Source organism: Hyalella azteca, unplaced genomic scaffold (genome assembly GCF_000764305.2).
Source record: "Hyalella azteca isolate HAZT.00-mixed unplaced genomic scaffold, Hazt_2.0.2 contig10432, whole genome shotgun sequence".
Lineage (NCBI taxonomy): Eukaryota > Metazoa > Arthropoda > Malacostraca > Amphipoda > Hyalellidae > Hyalella > Hyalella azteca.
This window is the reverse complement of record NW_025940474.1, coordinates 219,595-240,566: the sequence shown is the minus strand read 5'-3', so window position 1 is coordinate 240,566 and position 20,972 is coordinate 219,595. Positions and strand designations below refer to the sequence as shown.

Here is a 20,972-nt window from a genome sequence, read left to right as displayed (position 1 = left end):
AATCTCCGTATATCTCGAACAATTTTACGGCTGGACTCGACGTCTCGGACAAATTTACGGCTGATCACGCGGCCAATCTCCAAAGTCAATGATCAAGGAATATATCCCAAATTAATGAATACAGCTAGATGAAACTTGGTACGCGTATTCATTAGGACCGAACGGTGATGTTTAGGTCACAAAAGATTTTTTCATTTCGACTCCATTCGTGAGTTATCTGGCGATGCGGTCCGAAATTCGCATTTCGCAGTGTCAGCTTTGATTGCGTCGGCCTGTACCCGTTGCATGATCGCCTAGCAATCTTGCCGATTTTGCTCGACATCTCCACATCAGCTCAAGTTTTTGCTTCCAATCTTTGTTTCTTTCTTTATCAGATAGCAAGATGTTTGGCAATTTATGGTAAATCGCTATGGCACAGCAATCCGTCAACCCGTAAATAATCAATCATTGCCACAGCAACCACGTCTGCCATTGATGCAGAGGTTCTGAAACTTGGCTGGCCTCTTACTCTCCATTTCTCGTAAGTGATGCTAGTGAATAAATTGTTTTAGAGTTGTCTGTTAGTTTTTAGAGATGCTAGTGAATAAATTGTTTGTAACGACTGAGGAGCCTCATTTACAACTATAAATGAATGGCCATTCTGCTCCGATCAAAGTCCCTACCTCCCTATGCCTAACTAAGCAATATCAGACCGTAAAGTAACGCCTGGCATTAATCATTATCTGGAATTATCTCTAAATTTTTGTATTGCGGATACGATTGCAATAACAGGATTAATTGATGACACGGTATATTGACAGATATAGGTAGACCAATGTCCGCTTTCCGTACCGATCGATTGCGTCATGCGAAATGTTCCCAATTCGTGAAGCGCCAAGTTTGTATCAATCATTTGCCATCTGCCTTTGTTATAGTAAAACAGGTAATTCGCCATCTATAGTATTAGTAGACGATTTGAAAAGGTGATGGAAGTCCGGTCCGCCACGAATAACTTACGACGAAAAAATCTCAATACGATATTTGGGGATGGGGACCTATCAGTTATAATCAGTATCACCTTCACCTGTACGGCTGTACCTACTACGGTACTACCTAATGCATATATACTAATTTAGTAAAAAAGAAATAACCGAATGCCTGGCTTGCTTACGTTGTTTCACTTGTGTGCATAGTGGCAAACCACTGATTTTTTTAGAATCAGTTCATTTTTAATTTCCTCATTTACTCAAGATTTTAACAGATTTCTTATGTATGATAATTCTGGTATGTGGTATCCAAGATACTTTACTGGTCTACTTATAGGACTCAAAAATGAACTGGAGGGAGAGTCTAAAAAACTTTCTGCTTTGCCACTATGCGTGCCATCATCCCAACACAAAATATGCAGATGCACATTCTGCCCAACTGAATTTATAAACTAGGGATGATCGCATGTGACTGATGTGAGAAGGGCGGATATCTTTGTATCTAAAAAATGAACCTATTTTGAAATTATCAACCAGTAAGATACGAAGATTAATGTCCGGAAAGTATTTCATAAACAAATCTTTTAATTCTCTTGACATAACTTCGGATGCATGGCTGAAGTATGGAAAGGAACAGTAAACCACTTTTCTACTATCAGGCTCTGGAACAACTTCACTGTATTGCTTAGACATGAATTTCTTAACCTGGGTAAGCACCATGCCAGAAGAAAATCCATTAAGCGAGAAGACGTCGCGCAAAAATTAAAATTCAGAATGCATGGTATGGAAAGTCGAGCATATACGAAAGCCCCAGTGTAATAGTGTTTGAAGCCCGTTTAACTTGTATCTAAAAGAACAAAAACTAAAAAAGCTGGTGCTTAGGCTGGTGAAAGTTGATTTTCTGAAAACAGATGTTTGAAAAGGGCCATTAGATATAGTAATATTGCAGTCTAGAAAGGACAAACTATTGTTTGATTCAAGTTCCATGGTAAATTTAATAGAATTATGTTGCAAGTTTCCTCGTGCTGGGACTGCACGGCGTACGAGGCGCGTCCTCCGGGTGGCGGATGGAGGGAACACCGTAAGGTGACGTGGACCAACGCAGTCTAAGGGAAGGAAACCCTGACAGAAAACCACTGGCCCTCCAAGCCTGGTATTGAAGGTCAACAGCGGGAGCAACAACAAGCTGAGGGCTGGAGAGAGCGAGGTGGAGGAAGTGGAGAGCTTCACATATCTGGGTGCAAACGTCACAAAGGATGGTGGGAGCACAGTGGATGTGAGGAGGCGAGTGGCAATGGCAAGCGCGCAATTCAAAAGACTAACAAACATCTGGCAAGCCATAAACATCAGTAGAAAGACCAAAACCTCCCTGTTCAAGAGCCTGGTTCTTTCAGTTTTGTTATACGGATGTGAGACCTGGAAACTAACTAGGGGAGAAGAGAGAAAACTAGATATCTTTCAGACCAAATGCTTACGGAAGATTTGCAAGATCCGATGGCAGCAACACATCTCTAACAAGTCGGTTCTTGATATGACAGAAGTGGAGAAAATCAGTGATGTGGTGAGGAGACGGAGGTGGAACTGGGTGGGACATGTGTTGAGGAAGGATAGAGCAAGCGACTGTGCTGTGGCCCTCGGGTGGGCACCTGAAGGAAGGAGGAAGAGAGGATGCCCAAAAACAACTTGGAGGCGAATGGTGGAAGAGGAGAGAAACCGAGCAGGCTGGAACTCGTGGAACATAGCACGGCAGGCAGCTGCAAACCGGACCCAGTGGAGGAGTGACGTCCAAGCCTTGTGCGCCTTATGGTGCGGAGAGAACTGAACTGAACTGATGTTGCAAGTTTAAGTAATCAAAGAAAAGTTTTACATGAGAGGGATGCTTGATAATAAGAAAGGTGTCATCGACATATCTGTTATAAAAAATTGGTTTAAAATCAGGAGGACAATTGGTCAGCCATGAAACTTCGTGAAAACACATAAAAATATTTGCAAAGGTTGGGCCGAGGGGAAGACCCATGCCCAAACCGTCAATCTGTCTGTAAAATTTACCAGCAAATATGAAAATTGAATTTAGAACTGATAATTCCAGCAGGGATTTAAAAAAATTTCGGTTCAAACCAATAACAGTATCATGAATATCTTTAAACAAAGTATTTAGACAGATCTCAATAGTTTAAAATAGCGGTATATTTGTAAATAAATTTTCCACGTCTAAGGAGGCCATTGTTAAGTCCTGAACATCAGTAAAATCTTTCAAGCGGTCAACAAAAGTATAAGAAATGTCTACTGTATACTGGTTAGTTGTAAGACAGTTCAAGACCGGAACTAAAAACTTAGCCAGTTTAAAACTAGGAGTATTATATGCGGCAAAAATTGGTCGGAATTTTTATAACAGATATGTCGATGACACCTTTCTTATTTTCAAGCATCCCTCTCATGTAAAACTTTTCTTCGATTACTTAAACTTGCAACATAATTCTATTAAATTTACTGTGGAACTTGAATCGAACAATAGTTTGTCCTTTCTAGACTGCAATATTACTAAATCTAATGGCCGTTTTCAAACATCTGTTTTCAGAAAATCAACTTTCACCAGCCTAAGCACCAGCTTTTATAGTTTTTGTTCTTTTAGATTCAAGTTAAATGGGCTTCAAACACTATTACACTGAGGCTTTTGTATATGCTCGACTTTCCATGCCATGCATTCTGAATTTTAATTTTTGCGCAACGTCTTGCTTAATGGATTTCCTTCTGGCATGGTGTTTACCCAGGTTAAGAAATTCATGTCTAAGCAATACAGTGAAGTTGTTCCAGAGCCTGATAGTAGAAAAGTGGTTTACTGTTCTTTTCCATACTTCGGCCATGCGTCTGAAGTTATGTCAAGAGAATTAAAAGATTTGTTTATGAAATACTTTCCGGACATTAATCTTCGTATCTTATTGGTTAATAATTTCAAAGTAGGTTTGTTTTTTTAGATACAAAGATATCCTCCCTTCTCACATGCAATCGTCCCTAGTTTATAAATTTAGTTGTGCATGATGTGCATCTGCGTACGTTGGGATGATGGCACGCAACTTTTACACTAGGGTTGCTGAGCATAAAGGGAGGAGTTATAGGACTGGGCAGTTACTATCATGCCCTCCTCATTCGGCTGTGCGCACTCACGCCGAACAGTGCAACGTTCCGGTGTCCGACACTGACTTTAAGGGTAGCTTTTAGTTCTGGTGCTTCCGATCTGTGCATTTTGGAATCATTGTATATTTTTAAAGAGAAGCCTAGTTTAAATGCTGCATGCAGTTCTTATTCATTAGAAATTGTGAATAGATAGGTATTTCTTTATTATTCTGCCCTTTGCCGGTAAATTTAGGTTTTAACTTTTGTTGTTTGTGTTTTTTCTTCTTATGACTCCAAACTTTATTAATTTTCTGACTATTTGTGTTCTAGATTTATCAAAATGACGATGGAGCTGGTCTCTGAAACGTTTTCAATAGAGAAATGCTGAGTTTTTGTGGCATTTTCTTCGCTTTTAAATTTCTAGTGAATCTGCAATTCAAGCAGTCTAGTGACATTATTCATTGTCTCATCGATGATTTAGCAGATTCTGGTCTGTGTCTGGCAGTGGCACTTTCACTTACCTTAGGCAGTTGGCTCTTGGCTTGGCTACCTATACAGGCATACAGCTATACTATATTTTCAATAAACCATTTCATTTTTTATTCTTTGGTCTAATTCAAAATATTAGGTATATTATGTAAACAAAAAACAATGTACTATAATTTGTGTATATCATTAAATGTACCTACACTTGGCCCTTAGTTTTTTCTAATCCTAGTCAGTTTCCTTAGCTAATCATGCATTCATGATTCATGCAATGCAATTAAGAAGTTAAACATAGTTTTCTTTCATCAGGTCTTCTTGACTTTTGGTTGTTTTTTTAATGGCAAGAGGCACAATGTCAAAGTGTGTCTTGAGAAGTTTGAGTCCTGAATCTCACAGTGATTTCTCTGTATGGAATTCTGACCCAATTTGTATTGGAAGATCAAGAGATACTAGAATAAAAGACAAAAGATGTTCAAAACAGCAAGGTATGAAATTTCTATTGTCATTCTTTTATCATAATGTAGCTATAGAAACACTTTGGGATTATGTTTGTGTGAACTGTGAAGAATACATAAAGCTTTTTTATTTTTGCATTTCTATTGTTCTTAGCTTCTAAGTTAGTTACTTATTTTACAAATGACTCATATAGGTATCTGATTGATTTTTGGAAGGTTCAATTGTTATATACTATGTATTTTATTTCATCTTCAAAAATAAATGAACCCTAGCCTGGTTCTTTCAAGCTGCATATTCTGTGTTAGGGGACTGCAATGAATGGTAAACTGTACAATTTACCTATATACCTACAAATTATACAATTACAGTTTCTACAGATCCAGAATGCCCTTTTCACTTAAGCATAAATTCCAATGCTGGAATTAGTAGTATATATCCTCTTAGCCTAGTGGTTAAGCAAATTTTTGGATGGCTAACTGCCACCCACAGTCCCACCTACCACTGAAGCATTTTCTTTTATTTTGATAAACGCCAACATTTTTCCTATCTATGTAGTATAAAAGAAGGCAAAAAATACTACATTTACTAGCTTTGAAAAATTCCTGAAAAAAATGGTGATAAATGCTATTTTGAAAAGTTACTTCTGCTAAGGTCTGTAGTAAAAAAAATATTTTCTGTATTAAAAAATTTTACCTACATAAAAGTTGCACCCAGGTGTTGGCTTGAAAATTTTATTTGCAGAATTTACATACCTCAATCCCCAAAAAAAATGGAAGCCATATCCGCACGGCGGGGCTACTCAGGACACCCCCCGGGGCTATTTGTAACACCCCCAAAAACGCATTTACAGTAGAACCTCAGTAAGCAAAGGCTCCAGTTAAGAAAAAAAATTTAATAAAAACAAAGAATATTGATTACATTTACCTCGCTCGGCGAAAAAAATTTCACTTATCAAAAAATTAGTGCATCATCGGTCATCACAAAATTGTGCATAGAATGTCATATATAGAATTGTGCACCAGGCATCATAGAATGAAAAGTAATTGACCTAAACTATGATTTATTTCTGCAAAACATATGATGGTTGTCACTAAAACATTCCTTTCTGTTTCAGGTATGTTTTTCATGATCTTTTTTTATAGTAAATTCACTTAACCCAATTAGTGTGAAATTACAAGCCGTCCTGTAAGCTTACAGATACAGTAAAAATGCTATAAGGCTGCTGATATGAAGCTTGCAGTGGACAAGGTTGTTGTAAATGCTCAATGGCATGTTCATGGATACGGTAATATTGCATCAATACTACGGTAATCAATGTATATGGTAATATATCAATAAAGGAAAAACGAGTAAAAATCACAGAAAATGTCATTTATTCTACCTCTACATCATCTACAATGAAAGAGGAGGATTTCAGAGTACTGTTAGTAATGAATGAGTACATTCTGCATGCTTCAAATATTTTAAAATGAAGTTTTATTCCAAGTGTCCCGAGTAGCCCCATTCGACGGGGCTACTCGGGACACTTTTTTTGCTTCTGGCACCTTAACAAATAGCATATGGATTTTTTTTAAGATGCCATTTGATAGCCCTCGCAAAGAGCTATAAAATGAGCCTAAACTTGTTTATGAAATGTTGCATGGTAAGAAATTATTAACAAAAAACGCTCAAAACCGTCCCGAGTAGCCCGGTTGACGGTAATAAAAAAGCCATTTCAGCTTTCAGATCAGTAAAGATGGAAGTAGTTTGTTATGACTATAGTGCAGTTGGCTACTAGAAATCTGCAAACTTGTCAGTAGCAGCTATTTCATACCTTCATTTCTATTTGATTGCTTGTAGGCATCAAATAAATTGAACTTCAGCCTATATATAATATTGTTAGTGAAAGAGCTTCTATCTCGGCGTAAGCATTTATTTATTGTTGTAAATCTTCTTCAGTTTATGACTATGAACAAGAAAAATAAATTAAAATAGCCAATAAGTTGGTCTGTTCATGGTCTGGAAATTTTGAATGGATTTAAAATTACATTTTTGTTTAACTTATTTGCTTGCAACAAGCTAAACAGGTAATAAGTTGACCTACTATGGAAGACATTGTTGATGCCAAGTAATTCATCAATTATGCATTCCCTGCATAATCTATATATGTATTTTTCAGTATAATTTAGCATTGTTGGCAATGATTAAATCATGTGATTAAATCACTTGATTTTTTTTATAAAAAAAATCATGATTTTTTTTTATTTTTTTTTATTTATTTGATTTTTTTTATTTTTTCATATATTTAAATATATTGAGTGGCAGTATTTAATTTATATTGAGGTACCAGTATTGTTAATCATGGTTTAGTATAAATGTACTATGAATGACAAATTGGTATATAAACTTGTTGCCTTTAGTGTGTATTAGGTTTCAATAAATTGAATTTTTTTGGTACAGAGGCATCAAGTGTGCAATACATTGTACGTAGCTAGCAGCTTAGCTAATTCTTATAAGGCTATAAGTAGTCTTTAACTATTTGACTATTTGTTATATATTGATTACAATATACAATTTAAATGTGTTAGCTAGCTTATACAGGGTGGGGCAGAACTTACATAAAGAAGAAAGTTTATTTTCCTCAAGATTGGCATAACATACCATTTAAAATACTTATGTTTTGAAAACAATATCAGGAAGATGGGGTTTGTTAGCTGCATCACACTGTTGGAGTCATTCTTGGAAGTTTTCTACAGCACGTTCACACATATGGCAAGGTATGGCCATAACCTCTGCTGCAATAATCCATTCCCTTAGCTGAGGTAGGGTGTGAGGGCGACTTCTGAACCCCTTTCTTTTAGATGTCCCTAAAGAAATAAATCGCAAATACTCAAATCAGGTGACCTCGCAGGCCACTGTAAATCACCCCTCAGAGTGTGGGAACATGCGTTTCAAAACATTGAGTGACATTCGGGCTGTGTGAGCTGTAGCCCCATCCTGCTGGAACCACACGTCTCCCAATGCTTCATTTTCAACAATGTTTTCCATCATGGGCTGCATGAAATTTTGCAACATTGCTGCATAGCGATCGGAATTCACTGTTATGGTTACTCCCTCCTCTGAGAACGACTCCAACAGTGTGTTGCAGCTAACGGCTCCCATCTTCCAGATATTGTTTCTAAAACATAAGTATTCTAAATGGTATGTTATGCTAACCTCTAGGAAAATAAACTTTCTTCTTTATGTACCTCCATTACTCTTTTATTTTACCGCAAAACTGCTCAATCGGTTCTGCCCCACCCTGTATATTGAGAGGTTGAGATTGTATTGACCTTTTAGGCAATTAGAAAGATTCTCCACTTTAATATGAGTATTCTAATTAAAATATTTAATTGCAGTCTTTAAATATGTGAATTTAAAACTAGAAACAAAACAATTGCAATTATTAGACTATATATATAAAAAATTAAAAGCAGTAAATGGATATAAAATATTTGAATTGTACACATATTTATTTTAAACAGTGTTAGATTTTCTCATAACTTAAGTCTCGTTTCAAGTCGTATGAGGTTTGTGTGGTTATCGTTCAGTTTATTTTTAGTATTGGTTTATTGGTCTGAATTAATTGGGAACAGTGCAGTCAGTCACTCAGTCACCACCAGTCGGTGTGTATAGAGGGTAGAGTCTGGTAGATTTATATGACATAAAACTAATAGATCTATTGATAGTGTTGTGCACTGTGCTATCAGCTACCTATCTGTTATGTGACTCTTCAATGTTAAGAAGATCTACATTCCTGAAGTGTTTTTGTATATTGAAGCCAGTTAAATGGTCAATATTTAGCTCATTACCTTGCTCCATACAAACTTTACAAAGCTAATGAATAGACTTGTTGGGTAAACAATAATTGTTTACCCAAAAATCCTTAAGTGGTAAACACCACCTTGGCCTGTTGGCCATTATTGAAGGCAGTAAGTGCCCTTTTCAGCCATCCATTATGATCCGTTTACTGTTATTGTTAGTAGGTTAATTGCAACATAAAAAATAACACTTCAAAAAGACAAAAAAGCTGAAAAAATAAAAAAATCAAATAAATTAAAAATATCATGAAAAAATAGAAAAAATAATTGATTTTTGATTTTTTTTATTTCTTTAAAAAATCAAAAAAATCACCAATCCTGTAATTTAGTCTATTGAATTCTCACCTCTGTTTCAGTTGAGATCACATGTAATTTTCCGGCTTTCAAATGTGTGTTGATGCAACTGGGTAGTAATCCTTCTGCTCTAAATGGCAACTTGTTGAAGAAAAAAACTCCTCTTCTTGCAAATCACGGGGACATATTAGAGGTGAGTTCGATTAACTTAACACTTGATTAACTTGATAAATTATAAATTGGATTTTAGTAAAGCATTTGGCAGAAATGTTTGGTATACCTACATATATAATTCCTGTTTCCCAAATTGACTCAGAACCTAGTGGAATTTTGGAGACTCATTTATTTTAGGTATAGAAGTGGATGTGGATATAGTGCCAGTGCCTCTTGCCTGAAGCTGTTATATACAATGAAGAGAATAATATAATTGTAATAAGCTTAAAAAATTTCAAATATTCTTAATTTCTTAGTAATTTGCAGGGGTCTCCAAACTATGGCCCGCGGGCCACATCAGGCCCGCCACACAATTTTATCCGGCCCGCGGCCCGCCGGACGAAATCGTGAAATTAATAAATAATTATTGTACTGTACGAATGGCATCGCAAAATTATTTAAAGCTGGGGCCTGCTGACTAGTGGCGCTCATCCCCAGTCAGTTGTCCTCTCTCTCGATAGTGTGACGTACAGATACTAATATTGGTAGGTATGTGATATGCATTACAAGCAATCAGTTGTGTATAACTGTATAGTGTGGGGATGGAGGCCGAGTGGGGCTTTGCTGCTTCCGTTTCAAGGAGCACAGCTCTTTCATAATCCATTTGACAGCAATTCTGAAGAATCTTCCAACTCAATTTCAAATGGAAATTATTGATCTCCAGGCAGATGACAGACTGAAGGATAAGTGTAGAGAAGGAAATCTGATTGAGTTCTATAAATGCCTGCAGCCAGATCAGTTTCCAAATTTTATAAAGTTTGCTTGTAGTTTTGTGTCCATTTTTTGTTCAACATACTCGTGTGAACAAACATTTTCCAAAATGAAGTATGTGAAATCTAACTATCAAGCAAATTTGTCTGATGATCACTTTAAATCAATTCTTACAATTGGCTCATCTAATCTGAAACCGGATTTTAATGAAATTTTGAAGTCAAAACGACAGCATCATTCGTCACTCTAATTTGGTTAAATAAAACTAAAGACAGGCATCTATTTAGTTTACCCTGATTTTTCACAAAAATATATGTTTTAAATTTTCCATTGTTATACCTTAATATTTAGGTAAATAAAATTACTGGCACTGATTTTTTTATTCATTCGGCCCGCATAAATATTGGAAATATATAATGTGGCCCGCAGTGTGAAAAGTTTGGAGACCCCTGGTCTAAATAACTAATAGAGTACATATAGATGCAGAGGAGTGTAACAATTACAGCACTTGATTTGTTATCCTAACCTGATTAATTATTTTTTGCTGTTCTTGTTTTGGAAATTGAGGACATTGAGCAAGCAAATTTTTAGCAAATGTATATGCAATAATTATATGCTCATCAGGGAAAGGTTTTTATGGTGGAGAAATGCAAGCAAGTCTGGTGACAGGAAAAAAATTAGATCAGTACTCACTGCAGTGAGTGACAGAGAGTGCATTTTCTCGTCCGTCCGTGACAAGTAGTCACGGATGGACAGACGGACATGACAAGGACAAAAGCGCCTTTTTTCCATAAATGAAAAAATGCGCTAAAAACAGCTTGACTCTCATTTGTGTGTAGTCTTAGGTACTATTGAACCCAAGAAATATACTTTTGATCTTGACTTTTGAAAAATATAACAAAGTCTTATTTCTGATCAAATCTTAACACAGGTACATAAAAAAAAATTAACAAGAAATTGTGGAATGTTAATTTTCCCACAATTTAGGAAGCTCCAAATTCTTTGTGAATGTATACATGAGAATGGTGTCTCTACCTCAATCAACAGAAAAATTTTGCAGAGGCCAGCCAATTGTCAGTATATATTGGTTTTGTCTCTAAATTTTTGTCATTGATCTTAAGTTTTGTTCTAAAAACTCTTATCTTGGAACAAATAGTTTGCATTAATTTCCAAATAAGATGTGTTGAAGGTTTGTGCAGCTCAGAAGCAAGATATCCTAAACAACTTGACACTGTAATTGAGATCAGAATCACTCAAATAAGAACTAATTTCCAGAGGCTACTATATTTACCTATATAGATGAATCATAGCAATTTATTAATGTTCAGTTGTGTATAAATTTGGTAAATTTGCATGGAATTATGTATCCTAAAAGCTTTGTATGTTTGATTCAACTCATTTAGGGATATGTTTAATTTTTTTATTTGTATATGAAGCCTCAAATCAAAAAACTTCTTTGATAAGTTGCATGTTTATATATTTTTAATGTCTTCATGGTGTAATGTCATGCTATCTATGATGTTAGTAGGCTTTTGTATTGATGCTTCTTCAATTTTCCAGAGCTGATTTAATGCATCTGTTTTATGGTGATGTGTTGAATCCAATATGAACCTGGGCAGGTCTTGGCTGGCAGTCACAAGTATAGAATAGAATTTGATCCGCCTCCTCCAACTTCAACTGAAGACAAACCCCCAGACTTTAATTTAGAACCATCTTGTGATTCAGACAAGTTGAAAAGTTCTCTTGGAGAAGGCAGCATCAGTGAAGAAGATTCCATCTCTAAAGTTCTTGTGGAAGTGAAAAGGGACCCCACGTTGTCCATTCTAAAAAGCATGCCTAAGGTCAAGGCAGTGGAGCCAAAAGCTACTACAACTAGAAAAAGAGAGACTTCAGCAAATGAAGATTCCAGTACAAAGAAATTGAAGACTGAAGGCTTTTGGAAATCTGTTGAAAGTGGTGACCTGCTTATCTACAATGCCAACCTTTCTCCTGGCTCACAGAAGGTAAGGTACTGGGTTAAGGAAATAATCTCCTTTTATTTGAAAAATTTAAGACTCATGATCACATGTTTGCAGTGCTAATTCTTATGATTCTTAGCGCATATTTACTAATTGAACTATCACAACTATCAACCCTACAATTTTTTTAAATCAAATAAATTTCATGTTTGTTTGATATGAAATAGATTGGAGTTACCTATTCCCATAATTGTATTTATATACATATATCTAATGGTTTCAGGTTGCAGCTTATGACATGGATGGAACTCTGATAACCACTCAATCTGGTCGTGTTTTTGCCACGGACTACAATGACTGGAAGATAATATTTTCAGAAGTTCCTGGCAAGCTCAAAAGCTTGCATCAAGATGGCTTCAAGATCTTATTTTTCACTAATCAGGCTGGCATTGGTAAGAAATACAAATAAAAACTCAAGAAATCTTGCTTTGTTATTGGGCATCGTTTTAAATCTCTTTATTACTTTATTGCTTCATCATAGAATCTCATAGAATGCACATTAATTAAGAAGTGAATGCCCAAGTCTTGAAAAATGCCAAATTTGTCATTAGAGAGGCAGTACAGGTTGTAAGCCTGAAATACAAATTTGTCTTGATTAAAATTAATTTGATAATTTTAAATGATTTCCAATCCAAGAGCATTGTAAATGGCTACTCTAATTGAAATCAATTATTAAGGTCAGAGAAAGTGTTGCTTGCTGTATTGTTCTGTTGAGAACAATCCTACATTCTTCTTCTGCTGGCTATGTGGCATGAAATATAGGTTTATAATTTTTTATGCTATTTTTAGAGATGATAATCTTAGTGGAAGCAATGAACCCTTTGTAGGAAATTAAAACAATTTTATTTACATTTTATTTATTTTTATTTTGAATTTACATCTTTGAGAGTGGAGATAACTCATCAATGGAGAAAAGTTACAAAAAATGCTGGTTTGTCTACAGTCCAGTGGTTCCCACAGTGGGCGATATCGCCCCCCTGGGGGCGGTGGCAAGATTTTGGGGGGCGGTAAGGAAGAAGAGAGCGTTTGGGGGGCGATAGGGGGGCGGTAGTCCGAAGTCGAAGTCAGAAGTTCGAACGTTTGTTTGACGATTTGTACACAACACGTACAGAACATAATGACACCCAGCGATGGTTTTTTTTCACCCAGATCTGTTTTTTTAACCTCTCCTGGGTTTACGTCTCGGACAAATTAACGGCCGGACTCGGGCCGATTTCACGGCCAATTTTCAATTCAATGATCAAGGAATATCTCTCAAACTATTGAACTTAACTCGATGAAACTTGGTACACGTATTCATTAGGACCTAACGGTAATGTTAAGCTCGTGAATATTTTTTTTAATCCTGCCTTCATTTGTTTTTGCCATAGTTATATGACAATACGGGCCGAAATTCACAGTACCGGGTGATCAAGAAATTTTTTCCAAACTATTGAGCAGATTCGAACGAAATTTTGAATTTACAGTCCTAACTACCGAACGTTAATGTTTAGCTCATGAAAATTTATTCGATTGAGCCTTTGTTCGCGAGTTTTTTTTCCATTTCACCTTCATTCCTGATTTAAACAGCAATACGTGCTTAAATTCGCAGTAATCAAGAAATTCCTCCCAAACCTACTGAATGGATTTGAACGAAACTTAGTATTTGAATACCTAACCTCAGAAACGGTGATGTTTAGCTCGCTACAATTTATTCGTTTTGCCTTCGTTTGCGAGTTAGACGGCTATACGTAAACGGCTCTTGGTTAAACCGGCCAGTAGAAAAGCCGGTCGTTTCTCCTATATCTGTATAACTCGCGAACGAAAGCAAAATAGAAAAATTGTCGAGCTAAATATCACCGTTGAGACGTTAGGTATTTATATACAAAGTTTCGTTGAAATCTGTTCAGTAGTTTAAAAGAAATTTCTTGATCGCCGCGAATTTAAGCGACAAATTATCCGGCGATACGGGCCGAATATAAGGAAGTATGAAATCGAGAATGACTGTGAAATGAAAAAAAAAACTCGCAAACGAAGGTAAAATCGAAAAATTTTAAAAGCCAAAATAAATCAACGCTTGGTAGTTAGGAATGTATATTCAAAATTTCGTTAAAATCTGTTTAGTAGTTTGGAAGAAATTCTTTGATCACTGCGAATTTCGGCCTTTATCGCAATATAGCTCACGAATGAAGGTGAAATTTTAAAATTTGTTATGAGCTAAAAGTCAACGTTAGGTTCTGATGAATAATATGTTCCAAGTTTCCTTGAGCTGCGTTCATTAGGTTGGGAGATATTACTTGATAATTGAATTTGGAGATTGGTCGTGCGACTGGCCACGAGTCCGGCCGTGAATTTGCCCGAGACGTCCTAGGTTTCTAGTGCTGAAACAGTTGAAACAGCTAAAAACATATTGGTTCACTAAATGGGGTTCTATTTGTGAAATACACATTTGTGTTTAACATTTATCGTTTAAAATTGCAGCGTACTAAATTTCAAGAAAGAGGCGTATGTTTTTATATGTGTCTGTGGGGGGCGCTAGAAGTTCACTAGGGAGCCAAAGGGGGCGCCAGCCTGAAAAAGTTTGGGAACCACTGGTCTACACCTTTTAAATAGTTTTTCCTTGAATAAAAAAAAAAAAACAATTTGCTAGTGTTAAGCTACAGCAGATACAAGTTTGTCTTTCCATAAAACCCATGCATTTTTTTACCATCAAGCTTCAAGAAAGACAAATTTGCTCTTCCATTAAAACAAAGTTGCTCTTCCACGGCCAAGCTAAAGTAGGAATCAATTAGTTCTCACATGAAATGTGCAATCTACTACCCTTACTACGGTCAATTACAGCCAGAACTATTTACAGGGACCGGTAAGCAGACAGCAGCCGGCATACAGGGCAAGATAGAGAGCATCATTGGCAGACTGGGTGTGCCAGTGCAGGCTTTTGTAGCTACAAACTCCAGCAAATACCGCAAGCCTCTCCCCTACATGTGGAACTACTTTGAGGAACATGTGAATTTTTGTAGCCCAATATAGTGGGAGAATGTTTTGCACTAAATGAAATAAAATTGCAGGTCACCCACTAATTGAAATAATGTCTTATTATTTTGATACATATAAATATATGTAATATAGTGCTGTAAACTCTTGACATTTTCTTACTGCCCCATCTAACATTATACACTCGACACAGGCTCTATCATAGGCAGCATATGAGTTACAACTCTGGCTGGCCTTGCACACTTTATTGTTTAACTTGGCCAACTTTAATTTTCTCTGTTGCTTGCAGTGCAACTCAGGCGTGTCGGTTGAGCGGACGGAGAGCGTGTACGTAGGAGATGCAGCAGGCAGGCCTGAAGTGCCCAAGACGCGCAAGAAAGATCACTCGTGTGCAGACAGACTCTTTGCCCTCAACCTCGGCGTGCCATTCGAGACACCTGAGCAGCACTTCCTTGGTCAGTGGTGTGGTTGTGTGCATGTCTAAATTCCTGGTCTTGCTTGTTTCTGGTGTGTATAATCGCCTCAAGGAACACAAGCTGCCTGTGATTATACCACAAACTTGTGCAAACCACAGCTGTAGAGTGTATGATACGGCTAGAGGTATCGTGTGGATTATTCTATGAACCGTGTAACAATCCATAAGAAAGCTAAGCACAATAATTGTTGTGGGAATAATCACATGGTAAAGGATCTTTTCCGGGACATTTAGCTTCTAAGCGTCCTTAGGACTTAAGTACCTCAAGTATGTTGCTTGTTGTTGCAGGGAGAATTTTGTTTACATGTCAGTCGGTATATTTCATTAGCTGTCCTGAAGCACTAGTAATTGTGGTCATTGTACTTTATAGAACAATCGCCCTATTATTTCCATGTTTCCCCTCACATCTTATGAGGAGTTATTGGGCCAATGAAGAAGATTTGATGTACCAGTGCGTTGGATCTCAATTATCGTGATTTGAAAAATTCAGTGAGAATATGGTGTAGGGTCTCCTTTCTGAAAATCCAACTCTTTTTACTCTTTTGCTTTTACTCTTATACTTTAGGTAACAAGTTTAAATGTTAAACTTTAAAACTTGAAGTTAAAAGTAGCATTGCCGGTGTGTAGTATCACAAATTTCTCACAGGAAGTTGTAATATCTCCTATAACTGTTTATAGGTCGTAAGCCCGAGACGATGCTGCTACCCTCGTTCGACCCCCGCGTCGTGACGGCCGACGGGCCGCTCTACAGCCCGGCCTCCACCAAGGTGCCAGCCCACGCGTCTGAGGTAACGATCAATATTCAATTCATTTTAGGCCAACTACTAATAAAGCAAATTTAATATCACAAACTTTTCTTTTCTGGTAAATGGGACGGCTTTACATTTTTATTTGAGTTTCATTGCTCCAAATTCATCAGCAACTTGAGTTTGTGTGAATAATATAGTCAATGCTACTAGAAACATATTTTCTGACATGGCCGGAAGAGAGTGATTTTTAGACAAGGGAGCAAATTTTTAGCATTCGTGAATTTTCTTTTGCGTGAAATATTTAAAATTTCAAAACATTTCAATTTATTCTCATAGTTATTTAATCAATAATACTTGGCACCAGCATTACGCAGTGATTTTGAAGTTACTGAACATTATTGCGATTGCAGAAAATGTACTTATGAAAACTCACTAAGAGTTTGAACTTAACTTTCCTATATATTTATGCTGGAGCATTTTGGTCCAATGCTCTTGTTAATGACTGTCACTCGCCTTGAAAAATAATGAATTCAGGACAACAATTTCACTTTCTATTTGCAATAATTTCTTAGTGCTCAAATGATTTTGAGTTGCCAATCGCCAGACTGAAATTTAAACTTTTTTTTGCCATTAAAGTGCACTCCCATCACATCGTTGGTCCGAAATTTTTTAGCTGTATTTTTTTTTCAACTGATATCTTCTGGAAAATTTTTGTCCTGTTGTTATTTCTCATTTTCTTCTTAGAAAAATCGCATTGCAAAAAATCTTGAAAATTCAATTTCTTCTACTTCTAATGTACGTTTTCTATGAACATCAAGGGACGTTGTGTTTTGTGAATAACATCGTTTAAGACGTTTTCAGTGACACCTTTTATTGTATGGCGGTCGTTAGATACAAAGTGTCGACATAGCACTGTGATGCTTTAACAAAAAAAATCAGGTGTTTCATTACTGCAGGTAGGCATTTAGTTGCAGCTTTGATGCAACTAAATATATCAATGTTAAACCTTAATTTCATCCTTGCCCAATTTAGCGCAAGTCTCGTGCTCACTAGGCATTTAGTTGCAGCTTTGACGCAACTAAAATTATTAATGTTAAACGTTAATTTCATCCTTGCCAATTTAGCGCAAGTCTCGTGCTGACATCTCCCCTCTGTCGCAGCTCGTGGTGATGGTTGGGTTCCCTGGGTCAGGCAAGTCGCTGCTGAGCGACGAGCTCTGCCGCAGTCACGGCTACGTGGCGGCCAACAGAGACCAGCTGGGCACCTGGCAGCGCTGCGCCTCCCTCGTCCAGAAGACGCTCCAGGTGGCCCAGCAACTTGTCTTTGTTGAGAGCCAAGCCCGTGTTTATTTGCCTATTTTAGCCCATTTTCTCATTTATGAAAAAAATGCACTGTTGTGCTCGCCATGTTCGTCTGTCTGTCTGTCCGTCCGTGACTTCATGTTTTCGTCAACGACCAAATGCGCTCTCTGTCACTCACTGCAGTGAGTACTGAGTTATAATTATTTTTATATATGTAACCAATGCAAAATATTCTTTGCTTCGCATTATGACTATAATGTAAGGGACACTATGACTCAGTGACTATTAATTAAAATAAATTGCATTGGTCTCTGTACCAGCGACTTGAGTTACTACATGCTGCATTGAGTTGTACGGTGGAAAACAAAGCTGCTTAATGTTCATATTCACTTTTATACATTAAATAATGACATGAAATGTGAGGAGCGCTCAATAGGACAGATTTGACATAATTATGATTAATTTGTACATGCAACTTTGGAATTTTTTTAAACCTATATACGTTCAAAAGTAAATTCTTTGGGATTTTACTATTTGTGAATTGCCTTAAAATTTTCTTGACTCGCTTAACATCACATATAGCAGCAACACGGTTTTAGAGTAATGTTCCCTCATATGCCTAATTCCTGCATATTAGATGGCCCGCGCTCTGAAGCAATACTTATAACGTTATTCATCATTGCTCATTGTAAACTCGTAAGATAAACATACCCACGCTGTTACGGCGCCCTTGTGGCCATGACACAATCCTACGATCATAACCTATGTTTACTCTTACGCGTTTAAGAAAATTTCCCAGGATACATGTTCTAATTATGCCCGTTGTTGCCGCTTTACCTCGCATGCTTCTCAGGACGGCGGCCGCGTCGTGGTTGACAACACAAACCCTGACCGCGCCTCACGGGCGCGCTACCTGAAGGTGGCCCAGGACGTGGGGGTGCCGGCGCGCTGCTTCGTGTTTAACGTCAACAAGCAGCACGCCATGCACAACAACAGGGTGGGTGGCAGCACAACAACAGGGTGGGTGGCAGCACAACAGGGTGGGTGGCAGCACAACAACAGGGTGGGTGGCAGCACAACAACAGGGTGGGTGGCAGCACAACTCAACAACAGGGTGGGTGGCAGCTCAACAACAGGGTGGGTGGCAGCACAACAACAGGGTGGGTGGCAGCACAACAACAGGGTTAGTGGCCGAAAGGCAGGGTTATGAATCAAAGGGCAGACGGCGTTCTCGTTTTCATATTTAGTTGTGTAATCACCAGTGCAGTTTTTATGTCCAATCACATAGCACTTTGAAAACTGACGCTTGTGATACCTGTCAGTTTCTCCATCGCTTTTATTGTCTTCTAGAGCCGCAAAGTCAGAATATTGATGAAAATTCTGACAGCAATTTTTATTTTAGTCGATGATTGGGTACATCATTCAAATGGGGATCTACAGAGAGCAACGTGTATCCCTGTGTATAGCAACGTGTATATATATTATGAAGCGTGATAAGACTCGTGCTGTTTACTTAATTAGTAGGCTTGTTTATTATTACGATTAAAAAAAATTATGAAAAATGATTATTTTATCATCATTTTGAAGATTATTCTATTATTATTTTTCTAGTTCCGTGAGCTGACTGAGCCGAAGCGTCCAAAAGTGAGCGAGATGGTCTACAACATGTACAAGTGAGGCACATTTTGCTCCCATTTATTCATTAGTATTTCCATCCCTGGAAGTCATAACCATACCTTGTGCCTAGTCTGATTATACCACGATCTTGATTTATTTCTTATATTTTTAATGTCTTCTTTTGTGCATCATGTTTTGTTCCAGCTCGAAGTTCGAAAAGCCGGAGCTGAGCGAAGGCTTCAAAGACATCGTCACCGTCAACTTCGTGCCTCGCTTCCAAGACAAGAAAAAGGAAGAATTGTACCGGATGTTCCTACTTGAAAAATAGTCACCTTCGTGCCCTTATTTTACTGTGATACTCTTTGTTTTGTAGTAGGCTTTGCGACAGGCATCGCATATTAATCTATTTAATGTTTTTTATATTAATCTGCACTTTAGCTGGTGACGTGAGACTATATAAGCGCGTGGCTGTAGCTATGCATCAGGACTTTGATCATTCCTATCATATGATGCCTTCGATCGCTTATAATCTAGCACACTATTATCATTGTGATGCCGCTCATGAATGAACGATAATATGATCACTTGAAACATGATCACTGAGTTTGAAGCCCCGGTGTGTGAGTTGATTTGTAGTGCTCATAATCACCCACCTAGACCTTAAAAAAATCAATTACTCTGCACCATCGTTCATCACGCGCGTTAAGGTAGCTAATAACTTTCAATGGAAACCAAGTTTATTAGCAAAATGTCTTCGACAAAAATATCCAGATTTAAGTTCATGATATAGATACATATTTAAAACATTCAACCATGGAAAATAGTGGAAGAACTAATTTAGATCGAATGATTTCTTGGGTTGTAAAAGCCGTCTCCTTGTAAGCGGAATGGTGCTTTTTCCTGCAAAGTACAGTCTTGCCCAGAAACAATTTAAGACTTTATATTTAATGATGTTATTTTGCTAAAGCTAGTTTAAATGATCTCGTCTCTTGTTTAAATTACATTATTGTAACATTACCGCACGAACATGCTACTAGAATGCTTTACGCTCGACAACAGTGCATTTAAGTTGGTTTTGACGAATCGCCCTGATGAATAATTTACGTCGAGAAATTATGAACGTCGCCAAATTTAAGGGGTATCAACCTCCGCAAGAATACGTATGGGCTTGAAAATTGCAGACGCGGCGACTTGTAGAAAATAGTCACTGACACACAAATATTATGACTTCTGCATCAGTTGCATTGCTTGAATAACGAAGTGTTAAATAAATTGACAGTTATCATCAACCTCTCTCGTCACGCTGCGAATTGAGTGGAAAAACGTGCATCATCCTTCTGATAAAAGTGACTAACCTAATTGATAGAATGCTCGCGCTAAAACCCCTGTCATGGATCCACTGAGATAATATGTTAGTCACTGATGAGGGCTTTGTGCCGCAGAAGTAGCAGCTGACAAAGCGTTCCCATAACGGGTGCCGGAGACGCGAGCTGTAGCAAGTTCAAGATACACGAGTTATTATACGCAATTTAACGCACCCAATGCTTTTAACAATAAATTCGTTCGTTTCTCACGTTGAATTCTTGCCAATTATCCTTACAATATGAAAAATATTAACACTGAACAGCTACTATGGAAATAGTTCTCAGTCCGCGATCCTTTCCAGAGGAGTACAATGTACATTTTTCAAGCATGAAGGGACTTGACTAGAAAGTGAGTGCACACTCACTACGCACTCATACTTCCAAAACACGCATGAAA

General features: G+C 37.4%; 1 protein-coding gene across 3 annotated transcripts; it reads left to right on the top strand.

Annotated features, from left to right (window-relative positions):
• Positions 1–423: 423 nt before the first annotated feature.
• LOC108677468 (uncharacterized protein F21D5.5-like) lies at positions 424–20,784 on the top strand. Of its 3 annotated transcripts, none has more exons than XM_018165689.2 (11): positions 424–520; positions 9,217–9,347; positions 11,698–12,081; positions 12,320–12,488; positions 14,933–15,081; positions 15,359–15,524; positions 16,223–16,332; positions 17,454–17,597; positions 18,448–18,591; positions 19,206–19,267; positions 19,416–20,784. In XM_018165689.2, the coding sequence occupies exons 2-11, from the start codon at positions 9,258–9,260 to the stop codon at positions 19,537–19,539; spliced, it is 1,542 nt and encodes a 513-aa protein (XP_018021178.1). In that variant the 5' UTR covers positions 424–520; positions 9,217–9,257; the 3' UTR covers positions 19,540–20,784. The 3 variants fall into 3 exon arrangements, with proteins under 3 accessions (XP_018021178.1, XP_018021176.1, XP_018021175.1); XM_018165687.2 differs by lacking the exon at positions 424–520 and adding an exon at positions 828–922; XM_018165686.2 differs by lacking the exon at positions 424–520 and adding an exon at positions 4,875–5,050.
• The last annotated feature ends 188 nt before the right edge of the window (positions 20,785–20,972 follow it).